This window comes from Cupressus sempervirens, chromosome 1 (genome assembly GCF_028749045.1).
Source record: "Cupressus sempervirens isolate cs-2001-9-10 chromosome 1, ASM2874904v1, whole genome shotgun sequence".
Taxonomy (NCBI): domain Eukaryota; kingdom Viridiplantae; phylum Streptophyta; class Pinopsida; order Cupressales; family Cupressaceae; genus Cupressus; species Cupressus sempervirens.
The window spans coordinates 405,112,544-405,136,479 of NC_143118.1; the positions used below are offsets into that span (position 1 = coordinate 405,112,544).

The window sequence follows — 23,936 nt, forward strand, 5'->3', positions numbered from 1 at the left end:
CTTAAACGTTGATGATAAAAATGTATTGATAACAAAAGTATTTGATGATATAATCTTTGGAGGAGATGATGAAATGAGTTTTGTCATTTGCTGATGAAATGAGAAAGAATTCAAGATGTCAATGATTGGTGAATGAGTTTTTTTATAGGTTTGCATATATATCTTAGTTGGACAATGGAATATACATCAGTCAGTCCAAGTATGTGAAGGTAGTATTAAATACATTTGGCATCAAAGATGCCAGACCGGTTGGTACTCTAATGGTTACGAGTCGCAAACTCTCTAAAGATGATGAGCCAAATCTGGTTGATGTTACTTTGTAGAAATTAATGATCAATAGGTTATAGTATGTTGTGCGCAGTAGATCAGATATAGCACATGCAATTGGGATAGTGACAAGGTTCCAATCAAATCCTTTCTTTTAAATGGATCTTCAGATATCTTAAGGGTACTGTTATTTATGGTTTGTGGTATGCGCATGATGGAGATTTTTCATTGAATGCTTTGACTGATAGGTGCATTCTTTCTAGGAGGTAGGCTTGTGTCTTGCACAAGCAAAAAGCAGAATTGTATATCTCAATCTACGACAATGACAAAATATGTAGCTACAACTATCGATTGCACTGAGATAGCATGGATGAAGCAAATCATTAAGGAATTAAGGAGAAGATAATTGAACCGATAACCATCTATTCTGATAATGCTAGTGCCATGAACATTTTCAAAAATCCTGTGATGTACTCAAAGACCAAGCACATTGCCATTAAGTATCATTTTCTGAGAGAAAAGGTGTAGGAGGAGGTGAAGTTGGAGTACATTCTAACAAAAGAACAAATAGCAGATATCTTCGTCAAACCACTTCCTAAGGATACTTTTGAGTACCTTAGAAGAAAGTTGGGGGTTATGCCCCTATTAGAGCTAAATTAAGATGCATGCGTTGCATCAATCCAATGAGCTCTCATGATTATTTTTTGATGAATTGATGTGAAGGAGGAATACTCTTTAGGGGGAGCAGTCAGTGAAGATGCAAGACAAGAAGTATGATGCCTTTAGTATTGTTGTCAAAGGGGGAGAAGAAAAAGAATGAGATCAGATGGAGGAAATGCAGCTGCAGAAGGCAAAGGATCCAAAGAACATGAGAAGCCAAGAAGAAGAATGAAGAACAATGACTTTTATCTTGTTGGAATTTCAAGAACATGCTTTGGAAATGGTCAATGCTAGATGTTTCCATCAATGCCAAAGAGAGAGATTGTTGGCTTAACAAGTGTTCATGAGATGAGGACATGTGTTGCTGCCATGATCTATCAGTTATGTTGATTGTTATTGATTTTAATGTATGTCTACTTGATTCTTCATGTTCTTGATGTACTTAGTCTTGATAGATGTGGAAATATATGAGCTGTAAAAGGATGTGTTATGCACGGTCATGCACAATGTTCCTAGAATTGTCTGTTTTGACATATCTGAGACTGCACAAGTTCATTTCACGTTTAGTACATGTTAAAATTTGATTAGTATTTGACAGTGAAATTGGCTTAAGTGCAAAAATAAAGAATATGATTTGATTGGTGTGGTGTACTGTTTAGGACTTCAGTGTTGTGGTTGGGGCGTTGGAGTCTTGATGATATTAGTCACTTGATATTGCAATTACACATTCCAAGGAGATTGAAAAATGAAGAAATTGGATTCTGGTGTTTGTCAGAGATAGTAGTGAATAACAATGGAGAACAATTGGTTAGATTGTTGATTGTTGATATGTGGTTTGCTTTTGGAATTGATTGGTACTAAAAGGTGGCACGATGACATGTCCATGCTGATGTGGAAAGTTGTGTATGTTCTGTATAGGTCGAGTTGATTGAAGATTCATGAAGGCATACATGTACCTAGGGAATTGTAATATGTTTTGACTTTCTTGTCAAATTGTTGTGTGATTGGATCTTGATGGCGATGCTGGTTGGAGAACAACTAAAATATGTTTGGCGGATTTCTAAGCAGGGAATTTGAATTTCAGATTCAAAGTTAAGGCAGTGGAAAAATTTCCGAATTGATGCAATAAATAAATATCATTTTGGGTTAAAAAAAAGTGTGTGTGGAGGGCAAAGATTGTGTGTGCGGTGTTGCCATAGTGAGAATCAAGCTGTGTGGTTCACAGTAATTGTGTATATGATTGTGAGGATATTGCATGTGCTGAAATGAATTTGTACTAGCAAGGAGTTGTGCTATTCACCAGATCATCTCACATATTGTTCCAAAGAGTTGCAGCAAGAAAATCCCTTAATAAGGTAGATCCTAACATTTTTTCTGTAAATCTTTTAGCAGGGTGACACTTTAGCTAGTGCTTGAAGTCCTCTTGCAAGGCTACTCCTAATAGGGTAAATCTCTTAACAAGGCTAAAGGGAAATCCCTTAATAAGGTGACTTCTAGTAGGGTCAGTCTTTAACAAGACTTATTGTAAGCTCTTAACGAGGCTAAGCTCCTCACCAGGCATACTTCAAAAGAGTGCGTTACATTCGTGGGCATCAATCCCACCATGTTTTTCATGCAATTGGGTTTCCACAAAAAAAATCTTGGTGTATGTGTTGTTATTGTGTGGGTGTTTATTTGTTTCTTTACAAGTTTATGTTTCTTGTTGCATGCATTTGAAGAATATGTTTAATCAGATCTGAATATCGGTTTGTGATTGATTACTCATTCACTCCCCTCTCTCAGCAATCTTTGGGCCTGTTTATTCCAACAAATCATGTTGCTTCCTATTGTCTCATTCTCATGCCTAGTTCGAAATCAGTAATCCCATAATCATTCCCTTGCTGAAGACTTTACTCTCCCCCACAAAACTCTAAGATCTGACTGACCTCACCCTCTCTCTAATATCACTTGACGAAACTATCCAACCTGACTCTCGAAACCTAGAGCAACCTAGAGAAAAAACTGAGAGGGTTCCCATTCGCAATGCTTTGATGGTGTGAGAACCTCACAACACTGCTCAAAATCGTGAAAACCTAGAGCAATCTACAGCTAAAATGAAGGGTTTTATCTCACTCACATTTAAGGTCTCCTCATCATTAATAAGTATGGATTAAATATTCTGAGTTTTTTTTTCTGTAACAATTTTATTAAAACCCAGAGTTGCTAGTTTGCATGAGGTAAAATTCAATAGTAATACCTTCTAATTCTGTCATGTTATAAGTCTGAATGTGAGGACTGAGTGAGTCTTAAGGTTGGCTCTTCTTTACTCCCTTTAACATGCTACTGGTTTAAGCAAATCTTGAATTGCCTTTTGAGGCATTGTTTGAGTTCATTTTAGTTTATGTTCATTGAGAAAGATACCAAGTTATATTCTGATGGCATTTTCTCTTGATGTCAGTCTGATTATTGGATAAGGAAGAGAAAGTAAAGCCTCATTAAAATATCTAAATATTTGATGTTTAATAAACTTCAATTTTTTTTGGAGTCTGTATACACTTTGTAGGATCATTCCTAGCAAGTCTCTAGGTGTAGTAAAAGGAAGGGCTTCTCTCAGTACACATTTAAATGATAAACATATAGGCAGTATGAGGGCATTTGTGCTAGCATAAACCAATTGATGCAATAAAGAATGCTAGAAAAAATGATAAAGTTAATTAAATTTTACCAAGAAAGATGAGGCAAAGGGATATTTAACTTTGAGGGAAACTATTTAGCTCATAAATCCAACCCTTCCACCAAAGCAACCGCATGACAAGGTTTGGTGGCTGCAAAAGAAGCTTATATGGATAAAAAATCCATAGCATATCAGGTAGGGCATCACTTGTTGATGTGGTCTACAATGCTCTTGTATTGTTTTATTGGTTTTTTGCCATGTACAAGAATCATCTGACCAATTCCCTTTGTCCTCTAAAATGGATTAATTAGGTATAGTGAAAACCTTCTTTAAATGCAAGTAGAAAGAGAAAGATGTTTTCTCATCTTTTTGAAGTAATGATTGGGAACCTTATTTATACATGTGAATTCTTAGACCAATTTTTGCAAGAAATTCAATTCAAATTAGTGTTGAGTTAGTTGGCTTTCTGCAATGCAAAATAACATTTGAACCTAGGGTCAAATTAGTAGTTGTAATTTGACCTTTTCTTAAAAAACACCAAGATACTTGAAAACAGATTAAGGGGATCAGGTTAGGCTAAGTGATGAATGGATGAAAGATCTTTGGAAGGTAAACGTGAAGTCTCAAAGTTTATACCAGGCAAAGGATGGGAAATAAGGGCATCCACTCAGGTATACGGTCACCTGGTTGGTCTTGTTGAGCCCAGCTGAATCTTGCAATATATCAGTGTCTAGAGATGCAGTGCACCACCAAAACCCCTGACACAAAAACTAGTCACGTTCAGTAAAATTGAGTGGATAGTGAACTTTATAGATTTTAGTATGATGGGTATCAAGACTTTAGCTCAGTGATTCAGCCATGTCTATGACTTCTATTTTGTGATTGTGTTTAAAAGAAGCTTTAAGGATGGCCAGTCTTTGTGAGGAGGGATCACATTTATCTATGAATGACATATTGAAAGTGTAACTTTGTTTTATGTTCTTTTTTGAGTTCACATGTTTGATCTTTGAATGTAATGTCCAGCTTCACAAGATTCATCAATTGTATCTGGTTGGAAAGAAATTGTTGGATAGAAGATAGGGACTTTGAGAATTTTGTTAACAGTGCATATACTACATGGAAATTATAATAATGACCAAAATTTGTAATTTATTATCTCTCCAAAGAATTCTGGATAAATTTGCCCAGTGAAACGCCAAAATTCTGCCAACTTCTACAATTTTTTTAAATTAAAAACTCGTAAACAAATTAAAGAAATTTCAAATATTTTGCTATTTTCATTGATTATTGCTTTTAGATGTTTTCCATCGTATCCATTACATGGAAACAGGTTGTACATTGTTAAGAAAGCCGACAATCAACAATAACTGAAGTTTGACATTCTTAGACATTATTGTAAGGAAAGAAAATAAGCACATTTTAATAAATGTTGGGATCACTAGGGAAGGAGGCTTGATTGACATTATGCACGATTTGATATATCTAAGCTAGTTTCTGAAGTGCATTGATGTCAACACACAGAAGAAGCCTTTATCATATAACTTAGAAATGAAAGTCATGATAAGATAAGATAGTATTTGACATCTATGCCATTCATATAAGGTTGTTAGAAAAGAGTGAGGTTTGACTAATCAATGACAGGATCATTTAAGTGGAAGGTTCATTAGACATTTAGTGTGATTTCAATAAGAGCATGTATAATGTGGATGTATATGAGATGGTACACGTGTGTGGATTTTGGATGCCATTATGTGAGATATGAGATATCTAAGCTAGTTTTTTGAGTGCATGCCAAATACATGGAAGCAACATTTATCATATAACTTTAAAATGAAAGTCTGATAAGATACTCGGTATTTGAAATTGATGATATTCATATAAGGTTGTTAGGAAAGAGAGAGATTATTCTAATTGATGGTGGGACAATTCAAGTGGAAGGTTCATTGGATATTCTGTGTGATTTTAAGTCAAGAGCATGTATAATATAAATATGTGTGAGATGACATAAATGTGTTGGACTCCAGGTTTACGATTGTCATTCTCCGTCAAAGTGGAAGATTCAGGTTTACGATTGTCATTCTCCGTCAAAGTGGAAGATTTGATTCTTAGAACTAAATTTCAAGATGATACAACAAGTATAGGAGAGAATAAGCTATAGCATCTTAAAGCAAGACAATTAGTGTTATCCTTTTAATGTGTTTCCTTTCGGACCAATGCATGTAGATTGCTAGAGCAATTTCCACAGATGTTAAAAGGATAGTGAGGGACAAAAGCCCTTCTTTTGGTAGATTGCGGTTCGAGAACAGGGCCAATTCCTTGAGAATGTGTACTGATGCATTTTTAGCTTCTTCACCTTTATGCAAATTTTAAGCCTAGGGGCTGTTTTTCTAAGAAAATTTCAGATAATTTATTACTTTCATGAAATAGATTTTCATTAGGTAAATCCTTTACCATGGAAAATTAAATTCATAATGACAAGAAAAAAAATGTGAATTAATTTGTTTCCTCATCCTGATAACAAAGCAAAATCCATGGAAAAGTGAACATTTCAAATAGAAGAAATACCTGTTAAGAAGGATAATTTGGATGCTTAGATTGATAGAATCGGGCAGAGATGAAACTGAAGAACAAATTTGAATCTATTAATCACAGTACTTAGTTAATTCAACATTGGAAGTACAAGTAAGATTATCACAACTCCAAAAATCTAATTATGAGACGAATTTTCTGGGTATTTAATCACTGGGGTAACTTCATAGATTCATAACTGCTGGAGAAATATAGTACTATCAGCTTGCTACTGCAATCTTCTTCTAGTAATAAACCTTCCAAAGAAAATACCAATTTTGGAAATGGATATGGAAAGTTGAGTGGGCAAAGAAGTAGCAACCAAGCCAAAATAGCAAAAAGGTTAGGAAAAAAAATCTTTTCTGCGCACTTCTGTGTTACTACATCAAAATTGGAAATTCATAGACAAGAAATGTTATAACATACAATTTTTACTAAGCTGGAAATAAGTACACATTCTAGGATTATAACTCAATATCATAACGGAATGACATGAAGTAGTTGAGAAACAATGCATCATAACTATAATCTAAAATTAAACAACTATCATACCCATTTCATATGAAAGATGACTAAATTAACTTTCTTAACTGATTTCTATGATTCCAATTTAAAAGATACAAATCATTTCAACCACATCTATGACTATACATTTCAAGTAATATAAAGGTACGTGCAAGTAAAAGATTTAGGATACATACTAAGCTAACTGAATAAACTGACGGTGTGTTGTACAAGCCTCAACATTTGGCAAAGAAGAGAAGCATTGACATAGGCTTAACCTCCCAACGGCGGACTGTAACATATCCCCACACAATCTCTTACGAGAAAGGCCCTCCCTACCTCGAGATAGATTGGGGCACCATAGTCCAGCGATCCTGAACATACTGGTGTTAGAGTGTCGGCTAAGCAACAAACAAGGCTGAGGGATACCTCCATCAACCTTTCCTTTGTTAGCTAGCACTCTCAACCTCTAGTGATCATTTATGGCAATCATGCCTCTAAACTACCTTGGCCAAGGATTTAGATGGGTATTAGACAACCCGATCACCACCGCTCGACTTGACAATTGATTACATCTTGGACAAACATGAGCTGACTTGGACTAGTGCAATTCTCTTCCTTAAATTGATCAATATTTAAGACACTGATTGATAGTTCTATTTTCCTTTCTCTTGCAGAATTCCTCTCCTCTTCACCCATTTATACTTGGCTCTATTAGGCCTTGGGTGCTTCCTAGGAGACTGCTGATAGTCATGAGATTCCATTAAATTAGAGGATTGTTGTGGAATTATGTCGAAATCATACACAACTGGTACATATCAAGTAGCAAAAAAATAGAGGTTATTGCAAGCAGATTTTGCACATCATAGAGCATTATATAATTCCATCGGCTGGGCATTCCATTCCCAAACTTATAGTAGTCGATGCTTATGTAAATAGCCGATCAAAATAAGAGTGGGAAATAGGGAGCATGTCGTAGCCTCTCAAATGCTAATCATGCTCAATGCTCAATGCTAACACTGCATTTGAAAAGAAAATGAACCTTTCTTGAATTGAAAATGCATTACTCACAATGCGAATAACATGATAGTGACCAATCAAAATGCATACTCACAATGTGAATGACATGAGGGAAAATACGTGACTTGGATATAGAAGAAGATATAAGACCAGGTGTTGGTGCAGAACAACCACTGTGAAATCTACTGCTCCACACGAGTGACTTGGTATTGAATTTCTATGATATGCTCTGAAGTAAACAAAGAATAAGAAGAGCTTAAGAGAATCGTGTGAATGGAGAGAAAGAATGCGTGAGGGAGAGAGAGCTCTCCTTACCGCAGGGATGGAAATATAGTCTCCCTATTGCGGTTACAAGAATAGTGCTCGACTTGCAGTTACAAGAATATTTGAATTCAAATTTTAAAAAGAATATGCCACTAAGGGTGGGAACGCTCATGTTGGAACATATAGAAATATATATATGTGCGTGTGCGTGTGTGTGCATGTGTGTGCGTGCGCGTGTGTATTGTTCTCCATAATCTTTGCACAATATAATGTTTAAACTTTAAATAAATATATACACACACACACATATGATATAATGTCATCGTGCCTTTGATAATTTGTCTAGGATGGTACCTACCTATATATATCTATATGCGTATGTAATTTGAGTTTACATGTAATTTCTTTTAATCATCATATTCTCTCTAGTCATGTATGCACACACACACACACACACACACACACACACACACATATATATACACACACATAGTCTCTGAAATGAAAAGAGGTAATAGTTCTTTCGTGGTATTAAAGTTTTATTATTTCTCTTGTTATAATGTTGACCAAGTAGCTCATGATTTCCAAGGTGTGCTCTTTTGCCTAGTCGTTAAATCCTTCATCAAGTTAGTTAGAGCCCATACTTGATAGTGTGAAGATGGACTAAATTGGTGCCCCACTCCTTGACTCTCGTTTAGCAATGCTTCCCCACTTTGTCTGCTTCTGCAACCAAAATGCATTTTTCCACAGTAATAACATGTTCCTCCATTTTAATCAAAATATCAATAAAATAAAATAACTGATAACTATCACAATGGCTATCCACCACAAATCTTCATATTAAAATATAAGTATTCATTTTGCCAAAATAACATAAATCAACTAACAATTCATTTTCCAATGAATCAATTCGGTAATCGTAACTTCCATTTCACAAGATCATGATATCAAGAGTATCTAACTAACCATTACAACGGTTATGACATTACTTTTAAAAGATCAAAAATTTGAGATGTAACAAATGTGAACCGTCTTCGCTGAAATTATTCTCATGAATTTAAACGAGTAAAGCTTGCATGGCAAAGAACATGGCATGCTGAAGAAAATTGTATGGAAAACTTTCATGGTTTCCACTGACATGCCTCTTCCTAAATAGTAGTGTTAACTTGCCTTAGTTGATAGAAAATTGTTGTTGATGAACGATATTGCAGAGTATTAATGGATGTGGGTGAAGAGCACACGATTATATTGTGGGGGGGGGGGGGGGGGGTGGGGGGTGGGTGGTGAATCAGTATAATGAAAGCTTTTGCCAATTTAAAACATGTTATCCAAATAACTTTAAAAGTTGGAATCAACAATTATGCACATAACACAATAACACAATGTTTACGTGGAAACCCAATGCGGGAGAAAACCATGACAAATAATTTCTTTATATATTAACTTTCTCTTTTACAATGTTTTGTAGGCTCCAACCCCCACGTTTATGAGCACCAACTTGCTGGAAACTCAATTGCCACACTTCATAGGCTTCAACTCATTGGAAGCACTAACTCCCTACTTCTGTCTTTGTGAGCACCAACCCACTGCACACAAACTGTTTTTCTACCTTGGAGATGTTGCTTACTCAACTAATGATGGATACTTGTATTGCACAATTTCTCTCTTTTTATCACTTTATGAATATACACTCATCCCTTGAAGTCAGCTTTTAATGAAGATATATATGTAATTTTATCCTCACCACTGATTGTATATTCTTTTTAGTCTTCTTGAACTTTCTATTTTTCTAGATGATAAATATATAAATTAGATAAAAATCTAATTATATATATTTTTATTACCTTCCTCCTTTTTAACCCACTTCTTTCTCCAAACTTCTCTTTTTCTTTCTATATATATATATATATTTTTTTTCACACTTACATAGATTCACTTTTATTTGAATTATTTATTCACCGATTACTCACCCTTCTTATATTTCCATTCTCTTCTCGTGCTGACTTCTTATTCTTTCTTCTACACAGCTCACTCTACTTCTTCACATATCTCTTACATTTTTCACCTGAAGACGTATCTTTACTTATATCTTTCAAATAGGAGTCATGTCTCTTTGAAAAGATATATATCTTCTTAACAGTACAACTTTTCATTTATTATCAAGTCTTATTCGAGAAAGGGGACATCACAGTCCACCCTTCCCCAAAACTACTTGTCCTCAAGCAATGCAAACTTTTGGTGTAAGTGGTGCTTCTAATATCCAATTTGACGACCCTGAAATGAGAATTTCTGCTTGATGTTAGAACTGGTTATTCATCAAATCTGAATATCATAATATTTAAATTTAAAATAAGGAGAATAATTCAAAAGTTGAAGCTTATCTTAATGCATTTCCTTCTCCTTTGTTATGCATTGCCTTGCTCCATGATGAGTGTTGATGATAATCTTGATTGTTAGGGAGAGTTTATAATCAAGTTCCAACTCTTTGGAGGACCTCTTAGGGCTGTAGTTACCTCATAACCATTCTAGAATAGTCCTTGAACTATGCTACATCTCATTATAACGTTCTCCTCCTAATGCCTTGTGGATATTCTTTACTTAGCATATCTAAACCTTATAATCCTTGGGATAGACTTCATCTTTTTCCCAACCCTTTATGGATATCCCTTTAGGACATGTATCTATCTTTATGATGCTTGTAAGAGACTATCTCTTCCAGACCTTTATGGATACCCCTTTAATATGCATCTATCTCTATAATCCTTGGGAGAGACTATCTCTCTTCCTAGGCCTTTATGGATACCCATTTAGGATGTATTCATCTCTATAATTCTTGGGAGAGATTTGATCTCCTCTTAGGTTTCTATGGATATCCCTTTCGGATGTTTTCATCTTTATAATCCTTAGGAGAGACTTTATCTTTCCCATGCTTATATGGATATCCCTTAAGGACATATCCATCTCTAGAATTCTTGGGAGAGAATTTATCTATTCCCAGGCCTCTATGGATATCCCTTCATGACATATCCATCTCTATAATTCTTGAGAGAGACTTTATGTCTTTCCAATCTCGGACTTATCCATCTACATAATCCTTGGGATCTTATCTCTTCCCAGGCTTTTATTGATATCCCTTTAGGATGCATTCATCCTTAGAATTCTTGTAGGCAGGAGACTTTATCTTTTCCTAGTTCTTTAGAGGTTTGAGATCTCTGTTTTCCAATATACTATGGTTCCTTCACGAAATCTGTATATAATTTTCTTCTTTAACTTTATAGGATGACATGATCATGCTTTGATACCATTGTAATGTCCCCTTTCAAGATCACTGTCTATTTTCCTTTCGCTCTCAAATTTTTTGATTAATAATCTTTTATTGTTTCTTTTCCTCTTTGTCTTGGAATGAAATATCTTTTATACTTTATTGAAAATGTCCCACCTTTCACTAGAATTGAGTCACCGCTTTTCATTGTTGTCTTTGAGCGTAATATATTATTCCCTTAGTTTCTCTCCCTTGTCCCACAAATGAAACATTCTTCCTTTATATCTTCCAATGTGGAGAAGACATCTCTTCATCATGTTTGCCCTTTTGCAATGATCACAATCTTCTTACAATTACTACTCTTTTGAGTCACAAAATTTCATTATTGTTGCCCTTTGGAAGAGTCACAACCTTTCATAATTACCACCCTTTAAAAGAGTTACAACCCTTCATCATTGTTACGCTTCAAAAGAGTCACAATATTTCATCATTGCTTCCCCTTTAGAAGAGTCACAACATTTCAGATTTAATACTCTTTATTAATTCCTATGCTCTTTTTTTTTCCTTCTTCTCCCTCCTTCAAAATGAAGCTCTTCTCCCTTTTGTATATCTCATGTTTGAGGGAGACACAACTTTTCCTTTCATGCCTCTTGACCCTTTATTAGCTTAACTAAGTTTAATTATGTTATAATCCAATTTTACTATATTATATGTACATATTTTTATTTTTAGTATTTTTGTAGTTATTTAATCTTTTTATTATTAATTATTTATAATTGATTAATTAATTAATTTTATTTTGGTTTTGATATTTTTGATATTATTGATTTAATCATATTGTATTACATTATATTATTTATTTAAATATCTTTATATTTAATATTGATTTATCTTTTAAATAATAAATTATATTACTTAATTATAGTGTAACACTAGCACTGGGGTACGTAAGGATGATGGGACAAGTTTTTGGGATGGGGGGACAATAGGCCTGAGATGAAAGGGGGAAGGCTAGGAGACGACGACTTGGGGATGACGAGGTAGGGAGAGGTGTTGTATACTATTCATATAGAACTTGAAATGCTAGTTATGAAATGATTTTTTAGTATAACGGACCAAATTAAAATACTTGAACATAACAAAATTGCAATACGAAACAGAATCATTGAACATTCAACATAGTAACACACAGTACAAACTCTAGTGATATTCAAAAATCAAAATTCAAATAGAAATTTAAGTATCCATCCCAGTAGTGGCGTGGTTTGCAGAAATGGCAGAGGTGGGGGTACTCGTGTACTCCAAGTACCCAGTGTGAGGACGTCTTGGGGATGAGTACTTCAAGGTTTGGGAGGGGGTGCGAGTCCTTGTGTTCCATTGCTTAATTATTATTTATTATTAAATCCTATTTGAGAAAGGGGACATTAGATGAGTCCAAGAGACTAAGTTGATGTTAGAAACAAGCATGCACATCATTTTACATAGGATACAACATTGACCATCTTTCTTCATCAAATAAGGCCAGACAAATTGGCTACACATTGTTGAAACTTGAAGTTGTTTGCTTTCTTTTTGCTGGCGGAGAAAGCTAGCATTTGATTTAGCTACTTTAAGGTAAAGTTCTTCTACCTTAAATAGTTAGTTGGGTTAGTTATCTTTGATTTACATTAGAACTCATATAGTATATCCTTTATATTAGGAGATTGTTAGGCCCACTTGTTGCATCTTATCTAGATAGTTTCTTGTGTAGTGAGCTATGAAACTCAACAAGCCTGTGTAGTTGGGCACAACAATTGTATAAACACATGTAAGGTGCAAATGTAATTTTGACAAAGATTATAACATAATGAAAGGGTTGGAATTCTTGAACATATATTAGCAAATGGTATTAATGACTACTACTCCCCAATAAATGAGTAAGTTATTTGTCTCTTTTTGGTAGTTATTTGATGCATATTCTTGTGGATAATTTCAAAGCTCGATAGGAACCAAAGCTTTTTGGTGGACAGTGTTATAGTGAATTGATGTTGCATTAAATAGAGGAGATGAATGCTCCTTATGTAGATTTACAAAGACACCATTAATGAAACATTACAATATTCTAATACCCTTCCTTAATGGTCATCATCTAACTACCTTGAAGAAAACTGTAAATGTCTTGTGTTTCCAAATTCTTCAGAACATTCTGGTATTGTTGAGACTCTCTATGGATCTCCAGGATGTTAATGACCAAGAGTACCTAATATCCTTCTAGACAAAATAAAGAAAGCTGACCCCTTCTTTATAGCACTCTATAAGAAGAGACAAGATCGTGCAACTAACTTTGCAATTGATGAGTTTGTCACTAACCTTCCCAAAATCTGGAAAACAATTGACCAAAATTCATCGCAAAACATCCAATCAAATGTTGGATAACAAAGTCATCCCTCTAGTAGCTAAAGACACATCGAAAACAACTGCCACAATTTAGAGGAAAAATCAACAAACACTCCAAATGTTTGCACAAGAGTACAATGCCCCAAAACAAATTGCCAAAAAACATGATTTGTGAGGAAAAATTACCAAACTCAAGATTACAAATCATCATTTTTTTTTCCAGAAAAAATGCTTAAAGCCCATAAAGGAATCCTACATAGCTTTGCAAATTACAAGATCTAGAAATGATTTTTTGAGATAAAATTAAAAAACCAAATATAAACACAATTTTTTTTTCTAGGGACAGTTATTAAAACCCACCAAAAATATTTTTAATGGGAAAAACTAATGAAAACACAAAAATCTTCAGGGGTAAAAACTATTAAAACTGATTAGAAATTTTGAAGGGGAAAAATATGAAAACCCATCAAGATTATTTTAAGGGAAAAAATTATGAAAACCCATCAAACTTTTTAAGGGAAAAAGTTATGAAAATTCATCAGAGAGGCCTTCACGTGGCAAAACACAAGACTTTGTGTAGTAAACAACATATGAAAGTTATATGCAACTCACAAAAAGCACATGCAAGAGCATGCAAGTACATGCAACAAACATGCGAGTATATACAACCCTAAAAAAATCAGAAACTTCTGCTCAAACCAGAAAATCAGGATCAAAACCCTCGACTATTCTTATGATTTTCAGCAAAAATCTTTGAAGATGAACCACATAATTCTCATAAAATAATTAAAAAATTGAAAAACAAATTTCTAGAAAAAAATCTCCAAAGCAAAAGAGTCTTGATTTCTTATAAAATTTGCCAGATTTTATGAAATTCTGTAAGCCCGCTTTGATGCCCTATTTTGTATTAAATAAAGGAGATAAAAGCTTCTTGTATAGATTTATAAAGATGATGTTTCTATTATGAAAAAACTGTGAACTAAAGAAGAAAATAGAATTACCTAAAGAAACTAGAGACTAAGATGACCATTAAAGGAACATTATAATATTGTAGTAGACAATTATTTCTAGAATGTTGTATAAATGTAATGATCTCAGGATGAACTGAGCTACAGGATATTGTTTGGTTGCTGGAGATAAACAAATATATAATTATAGCTCAATTGAAGACATCAAATTTATGTAGTCCATAACATTGTATTGAATATTTCTGGATTTAACTATAAATGACTTCTCATAAATTTTTTGGGTCGCACTCCATTATCCCTTATTAGAATTTAGAGAGCGAATCAAGAGGTGTGTAATTTTTTTTATTAAGGCCGTAAAGGGTTGGAGTGTTAAAATGTTAAGCAACTAGAAACATGAAGTGCCTTCTCTTCTCTTGATTTCTAGTACCCTACATCGTGATGACAGATCATGGTGTGTGGTCCAAAATGTTGACTGAATTTTTTTCACATTCAAATTCAGAAACATTAAATACAATATAGATCGAGTTTTCTATAATAGTCCCTGAGATTGTGGATGTTATGGAAAATCTGGATGTTCACCATCTTTTGTATGAGTTGTTTCTTGTATTGGTTATTGTTTTGAATAGATTGTGTGTAGTGTTTATGATCCATTCTAAAATGCTTTATTCATGTTTTCAAATATAAAATGTGGATTTTCACGCAAATTGCAGCTTTGAATATGTGGAATGAGAATAGGAGGCAATGGGTAGGAAACCGTCCTCAAAATCGGCCTCAATTGAGCAAAGAACCTGTAATAAGGTATGTGTTGGTTGTTTCTTTATATTTCTCTCTGCTTATGATTTGATTGATATGCTTGATAATCTTTGTTAAGGCCACAAAGAGTTGTGCTAAAGTGTCACACAACTGAAACCATTAAGACATCTTTGATTTCAAATTAATGAAATTAAAAAAAAAATATGAAGTTTGATTTGGAACATTAAATATGTTTGCCTAATGTGCACAGTTGTTAGTAATTTTTCCAGTGTAAAATTGTGGTCAGCAACAGACAATATCAATATTTAATTTAACACAAAATAGTGGCCATTCACTTATGCTCTATTAAGATTTTAAATACTCGCTGCTTATGACCACAATTTATCCTGTATAATAGGTGGAGTAACGAGCATTAGAGCCAGTGTCTGACATGATAATCACTAAAATGAACAATATATTCCTTAAACTAACTACCCATTCGCATGCTATCATGACATATGTGTTAGTAATTTTTCGAGTGTAAAATTGTGGTCAGCAACAGACAATATCAATATTTTATTTAACATAAAATAGTGGCCATTCACTTATGCTCTATTAAGATTTTAAATACTCGCTGCTTATGACCACAGTTTATCCTGTATAATAGGTGGAGTAATGAGCATTAGAGCCAGTGTCTGCATGATAATCACTAAAATGAACAATACATTCCTTAAACTAATTACCCATTAGCATGCTATCACGACAGATGTGAAAATATTACACATGCACACTAGTTGACATCTTTAATGTACTTGAAGACCCAACTTGATTTATTGCAATCATAATATGGTCTTTAGTTCTCTAGTTGTCACACTCGAGGTAAAACATTTCATTAATTGATCCTTTGACATAATCTTGCATCAGCTGATTGGCTATGGGTAATACCAGGTTGAAAGTAGATACATAGGAACAATTAATAATCCTGTGAAATCCCAGATGCCACATTACATATTGTGATTTTAATTTGTAGATCACAACAATTAAATAATATTAACTAGTTTTAGTTTTCCTGCCAAACCTAGTCCCGATTAAAGATCTAATAAAAAGAATCTTTTGAATATTGGAACTAGTTCTCTAGGTGCGAATATGAAGTCTATTAGTTGCATTAGGTGTAAACCTTCTCTTAAAAGCCTATGAAATTTTCAAAAAGGTATAGTATATATAGCAGGGTACGGAACAGTAAGATGAAATGGTCTTTTCCAGTCTTTTATGAAGTCTCTAGGATTGGGGCATGTGAAGAATCGTGGACAAGTTGTGGGGATAACAATCTATTTCCAAAAATTAACGACTGGAATGATACTAATAATATTCAAAAAAGTAGTTATAAAAATAGACAAATTGTAACTTATCATTATTGAAAACATTGCGACAATCACTTGAACCAAAATTCTGAATAAATATACACATCGGCATCAACTTTACAATACAAAGTTAGTGTTACAGATACATGTATAATGGATCTCCATCTATTTGTTGGTTCAGGATTGAGTTCGGCGGCTTGCCAATTTTTTCCCCTGGCTTTATTATATATTATAAACTTTATTTTCATGACCTCTCTTAAGTTTGCAATATGAGTGCAATGGACCTCTATTGTTGTTTAGGGGTTTGGCTATTTGCAGATCATTCCCAAGCTTCTTTCCCTTTGACATGGTTAAATTCAGCCATACTACATATATAGTACTGTACTATTAAAAATCTATACAAATAATCCTATAACCTGAGGATGCGTTCCTTCCCAATTTTTAGGTGTCCTTATATTGGGATGTTATAGGGATTGAGGATGCTTAAGAAACATCACCTCAGCATTCCCTAAACCCCCATTACACACAAGAACTGTTTGTGAAACGTTTGATAAAATGCTAGGAAATAAGATCTTCAGCATTTTGATTAAAAAAATGAAAAATAGGGGTTGCACAGGAAAGTGCAGGACGTTGATCAAGTCACTGATGCCTCCACAGCAATGGGATTTGTCCTACAATAATCATTGCTGAAACATCCATTGTTGCACATCTAGTTCATGGGGCATACTCCTGCTATCTAGGCGGGTGTGGGAGATATTTTACCCTTCTATCTTTTTTCCAGGATTAATTTCTTGGTTGGTGCATAATATATTTGCAAATAGTTTCCGTTTAAGGACTCCATTAATGTAAAGGCAATAATAATTGTTGGAAAGAATAATTTTGTATAACAAAGACCATTGTATGCTGCCATCTAGTTTCTATGATATTCTTTTTAGTTTTAGGATCGATGCATATTTTTGGGTTTTTTTGAGTTGGCAGGGTGGAGAAGTTTGACAGCTTGTCTCTGTTGGAATTTGTTAAACAGATTGAAACCCAAAAACTGTTGTAGGAATAAATATAATAAAACTGTAAATACAAATGATTCTTGAAATCAAGAAAGCATTACAGAGGTAGTCTCCAAGAGGGTAATGCAAATGCTGAAGAAGTAAAATAGCCTTAAGAGAGGTTAAAATCATGACACCACATGAATGACAAATCAGAGCCAGGAGAATTAGTATAAGTAGGGTACATGAGAGGGAGGAGGTGGCATATACAACCAACAGGTTGAGTGTATGATGCAGAGCAATCAGGGCTTTAAGGCTTCTAGGCCAAATGCATGTTTAAATGCTTCTAAGTTGCCCAAACCCACAATGTCTCCTTAAGCAACTAATGGCTTAATGGGGTTCGAATGCAAATCTTACTTCTCTAAGAGCTTCCAAGGTTTCTAAGGACCTCACCTCCCTCAATCCAACTAGAACAAACAACTTCCAAGGTTTCATGTGCTCATCTTATAGGCAATCTCAAAATGTTGTCCTAATAGGTGTAATTCCCTATCAGGTCTCCCGTGACTGAATTTAATACTTTTATCTGAAACTTTTCAAAACAAATTGCACATTCTGACACCCATTTAGGGGTACTTCAACATATCAAGACCTCAGCATAGGTTGTTTTGGACCAATTCATCAGTTTGACCAACTGTGACTGTTTTGAGGCCTAAATTAGCCCACTTTTACGAAGAAACCATAACAAATACTTAACCCCTGACCTTGGCTCTTTCAACAGAGTTATAATATGACTCTAATCGAAGGAAAATGATGTCAATTTGGTCCTATGGACTCTCCAAGTGCAAAAATCCCAAATTGCTTTCTAAAACCCTTATGAAACTAGGGCCTGTTCAATGCTAAATTTCCAAACCCAATTTTGATCAAATAAAGGCTGATTTACCATTAGAATGACATACCCTAATGGAGTCCAACATAAAATATGCCCTCCTTTGAGCAGATCTCCTACTGCAGTACATTAGCCACCAACTTAGTGTTCCTTCAAACAAGCATACATGGTGATTACCAGCGATTTCCACTTTTTCTTCTCATTAGATGATTATACATGTATCATACATGTTAGATTAAGGTCATTCCATGAGAATCAGACATTTGACATTCATGGAATGACCATTAAACCTTTGAAACAATCAGGACTGTTATAAACAGCTCAAATTCCTTAGTCTGTCAGCAAATACACAAGGATTCAGAACACAATGAAACCTTAATTCATGCACAATGCTTCCAAAGGTGTTTATGGATGTTCCTCAATCATTAAAAGTTCACAAAAGCACAAACAATTGAACTACCATGAGGAAAGTTGCATAAATCAGTTATTTTATTGCCTTCAAATACCTCAGTCCATACAAAATGTTGTCTTCTCCGTACCACGCTGCTTCCTCATGCTTTGACTAGGCTATATAAGGTGCATTTCAACTGTTTCAACTGATTCCATTTGGTTTCAAGTGATAACAAATGTATTAAGATCCTAACAAACTTTTCCCCCAAAATGGCACTAGTCGCGAGGATTTAAAAATTTGAATTTCAAACTCTATTTAAATGAACTCTTAGAAACCTAGAACTTTGGAAATGGTCATCTTGTGACCTTATTACATTATTGAACCCTTTAGACTTCTAATTGACCAATCTAGGCACCATATTGTCATACTACATGAATTTGGTCCTAGGGTCCTTATCAGGACCCTTAGGACTTTGGATCACTACATTAGATTTAACATTACAGAAGGCCATTATTGGCTCCAACATGCTCCAGTTGACTTCCTCTGATGCCTTATCATCTTCCAAGATGCATGGTGTCCTCATGTGCCCAAGTGCTTGCCTAGGTGTACCTGCACCATACTCCCCACCAATAAGAGAGCTCTTGCCCCAAGAGAGAAGGGGTCTTGTCTTCACACCTCCAAGTCTTCTAGAAGGAACTCTGCAACTTTGTCCTCTTCCAGGCAGCTGTTGCAATAACAACTTCTTATCCAATCTCCTTGAAGGTGTAACAAACTTGTTAGAAACATGAAAAGAAAACTTGCCATTAATGTCATCACTTGTCTTTTGTTTGGGACAGTTATCCTAGAATTGTTTGGACCGTCTCTCCTGCATTTTAGGATCCAAATGACCCGTGTTCCTGCCCTCCATGGACAGACCGTTACTGTCTTGTACTTGTGAAACAATAGGACACCAATGTGTGCCCACAACTACACCATTCCCACCACATTACTCTGCCTTTCTGCTATCTTGTTTTCTCTGTCAAAACCATCAGTTTTCAATACCAGTAATGATGCTCCAATCTTCTGATCCTCCGATCTTCTCTTTATGTGACCCTGCAAGTCAACATATTTCTTCTTGCCAAAAGAAATAACTCTTGACTCATGTGAGAAACTGCCCTATAAATTTCTAAGAATAAACTTCCTAACATCTTTATGAATAAGGTAGGTGTTCTTGTACCCATCATGCATTGTCCTTCTTATGGACTGCCAAGGTCTTCCTAATAGGATATGACAACATGTCATTGATACTATGTCACATAGTACTTGCTCCTTATACTCACCAATATAAAACTCTACAGAAGCCTGCTCCCTAATCACAAGGCTCTGTTCATCAATCACCCGAGAGGCTCTGTAGGGTCTAGGATGTGCAAACTTCTTGAAATACATTTGTTAACCATTTCATAGGCAACCAAATTTTCGAAGGAACCTGAATCTATTATCATTTTTACATATCTTGCCTTGACTTAAATAATGAGTTCTAAAGATAGATACCTTTGGTCTCCTTGATTGCTGCATAACTGATCCCTTTCTCACCATGAAAACATCTCCTTTAGTTTATGGATCCAACTCAACAATTTTACCCTTAAATTTGCAATCTTCCTTTCTTGCCCCTTGTGTCAAAGTCACTCTCTTATCAGACTTCTTGGTATCCTTTTCAGGACACTTGTAGAAAGGATGTCCTTCACCACAGTTATAACACTTCCCTGTCAAGGCCGTGGTTCCTCCGCCTGCACCAAATCCTTCCACCACCTCTTTGTCCACTTCTTTGATCATACATAGGCTCCTTGCCTTGTCACTGCCAGTGTGCCTCTGGGTTTCATTGTTTTTGTGACCTTTGCCCCTTTTTGTCTGACCTCTTCCACATCCTTGCCTTTCTTGTCCTTGGCTCTGCTGGCTAATTTATAACACTCTTCCACAGTGCTAGGTGTAGCAAGGCTAATCTCATCTTGTATGCTGAACCTTAACCCACCTAGGTATCTTGCTACTTTCTCCTCCTTGTCTTCGTCATGGGTAACCCTGACATCAAGTCTATGAAACTCCTTGGTGTAACTCTGGACATCCATGTCCTTTTGCCTCAAACTTTGCAACTTCTTCTATAATTGCACTTTGTAGTCTGTAGGAAGGAACTTTTCCCTCATTTTGTCCATCATCCTTGGCCATGAAGTAATCCTCAGTAGTTTCTTCTTCCACCTATCTGCTTGCAGACAATCCCACCATATCTTCCTCACCCTTTTCCTCTTCATTGTTTCCTTTGGTTTTATTCATCTTGCTCATCAACTTTTCCAACTCAACTTTCATCTTCCTATCATCCTCTGCTTGCTTCGCCACAATCTTGGCAAGCTCAGCATTGGTCATTCTTGGAGGCATTTCTTTAGCCTCTTCTCCAAATGTTTCAAACTCCTCTTCAGACAGATACTCCTATCCTTCTCCGGGCTCCCAAAAGATTCTACTGGGCTCTGATACCACATTGATGCAGAGCAATCTGAGCTTTAAGGCTTCTAGGCCAAATTTATGTTTAAATGCTTCTAAGTTGCCCAAACCCACAGTGTCTCCTTCAGCAAGTAATGGCTAATGTGGTCAAAATGGCAATCTAACTTCTCCAAGGGCTTCCAAGGTTTCTAAGGACCTCTCCTCACTCAATCCAGCTAGAACAAACAACTTGCAAGGTTTCATGTGCTCATCTTATAGGCAAACTCAAAATGCTGTCCTAATAGGCCTAATTACCTATTAGGTGTCCAGTGACTGAATTTAATACTGTTCTTCCAAACTTTCAAAATGACCCTCAAAACAAATTGCACATTCTGACAACCATTTAGGGATACTTCAACATATCAAACCTCAGCATAGGTTGTTTCGGAGCAATTCATCAGTTTGACCAACTGTGGCTGTTTTGAGGCCTAAATTACCCTACTTTCACAAAGTAACCATAAAAAATACTTAAACCCGTTGGCTCTTACAACAGAGTTACAATATGACTCCTATCAAAGGAAAATGCAGTGAATTTGGTCCTATGGATTCTCCAAGTACGAAAGGCCCAAATTGCTCTCTAAAACCCTCATTAAACTGGGGCTTTGTCAATGTCAGCGTTCCAAACCCAATCTTGATCGAACAAAGGTTGATTCACCATTAGAATGACATACCCCAATGGATTCCAATATAAAATATTCCCTTGTTTGAGTAGATCTCCTACTTAAATGATTATATATCTATCATACATGTTAGGTTAAGGTCATTCCATGAGAGTTGCATTTTCCATTCATGGAATGGCCATTAAACCTTTCAAACAATCAGGACTCTCATAAACAGCCATTCCCGAGTCTGTCAGAAAATGCAATGGGGAAGCAGAACACAATACACCTTAATTAAATACAAAATGCTTTAAAGGTGTTTATAGATGTTCCTCAATCATTAGAAGTTCGCAAAAGCATAAGCAATCAAACTACCATAAGGAAATTTGCAGAAACCAATGATATTATTGCCTTCAAATACCAGTCTGTAGAAAATGTTGTCTTCTCTGTACCATGCCGCTTCCTCATGCCTTGACCAGGCTATATAAGTTGCATTTCAACTGTTTCAACCAATTCCAATCAGTTTCAAGTGATTACAAGTGTATTAAGACCCTTAAACAAACTTTCTTTTAAAAATTGCACTAGCCGTTATGATTTAAAAATTTGAATTTCAAACTCTATTTAAATGAACTCCGAGAAACCTATAACTTTGGAAATGGTCATCTTGTGACCTTAGTACATCATCAAACCCTTTAGAGTCCTAATTGACCAATCTAGGCACCATGTTGTCAAACTACATGAGTTTGGTCCTAGGGTCCTTATCTAGTGATCCTTAGGACTTTGGATCACTACATTGGATTTAACATTACAAAAGGCTATTATTGGCTCCAAAATGCTCCAAATGACTTCCTTTGATGCCTTATCATCCTCCAAGATGCCTGGTGTCCTTATGTGTCCAAGTGCTTGCCGAGGTGCACTTGCACCAGTACACCACAAGACTTCAAAATTTAACGAAGTGCAATGCCCATGGACGATACACCAATACTCACTTTTTTAACCTTGAAAACTTAAATGGAAGTGCATGAAAACTCTACGCTAAGAAAATACAAACCTTCATTATCAGCCTTATAATTTATTAGATGTTGCTTAATATTATTAAAATTAGCACTTGTTTTACTCTTCAGCACATTTAATGTTGAAGTCTATGATTTTATAAAACTTTCATGACTGTTTATTTTAAGAATGTTATGTAGCTATTTAAACGGATCAGGCTAAAACATGTATACATTTATTTTTTTGGTCTTATGCTTTAAAATTTTTCCTCTTTTTTTATTGCCCTCCCTTGCCGTCCCTCAAAAGAGGTTTTTGTCATCCTGGAAATGTGTCCTTTGTGCCCCCCTCCTGGAAAAGCTATGGAACAGATAAAATACTATATTGTGCACAAATTTATAAAACTGAGCATAAAGCAATGCCACTTTTCTGATCATTGGTTGACATAAGTCAGGATGGTTTATATAATAATGGCATTACTCAAAATTAGGCTTGGCTTGGCATACCATATTATAAATCTTAATAACTCAAGATTGAATTGTAAAATGTGAATAGTTGCTTTTTCATTTTGTGCAGCATATTTTTTTTGTTTTTTAAAAACTAGGGTCTATGGATGGGAAACCCCACTGGTGTTGGGGGGCAGTGCCCCTCACGGGGTCTGTATATAGCACCCTCGGTGACTTCCCTGTTATAATAAAGGTTGGGGTTGAGGAATAGTTATAGAGCCACAGGAATCTTTATGATACATGCTATTTTTCATAATTTTACCACTTCTAAACAAACTCCGAATTCCTAAAAGGAATCCATTTTTAGGGTTAGCCTAGGTGAGTGAGTTTTTTTCAAAAGAAAGCTTTTAAAGAAAAACAATGCTTTTAAAAATAAATCCAAATTAAAAAATCCGCTGTTTTAAGATCCTTCCAGGTTTGTGGGACCCATAATGTGAT

General features: G+C 35.2%; 1 protein-coding gene across 5 annotated transcripts in view; it reads left to right on the plus strand.

Moving 5' to 3' along the window:
• The window catches only part of LOC149578006 (uncharacterized), a 44,772-nt gene that overhangs the window by 14,066 nt on the left and 6,770 nt on the right, over positions 1 to 23,936 (plus strand). For all 5 annotated transcript variants that reach the window (XM_089827294.1, XM_089827310.1, XM_089827285.1 and 2 more), the window contains one exon: positions 15,253 to 15,340. In XM_089827294.1, the coding sequence (XP_089683420.1) occupies positions 15,253 to 15,340 (88 nt within the window). The remainder of the gene's footprint in view (positions 1 to 15,252; positions 15,341 to 23,936) is intronic.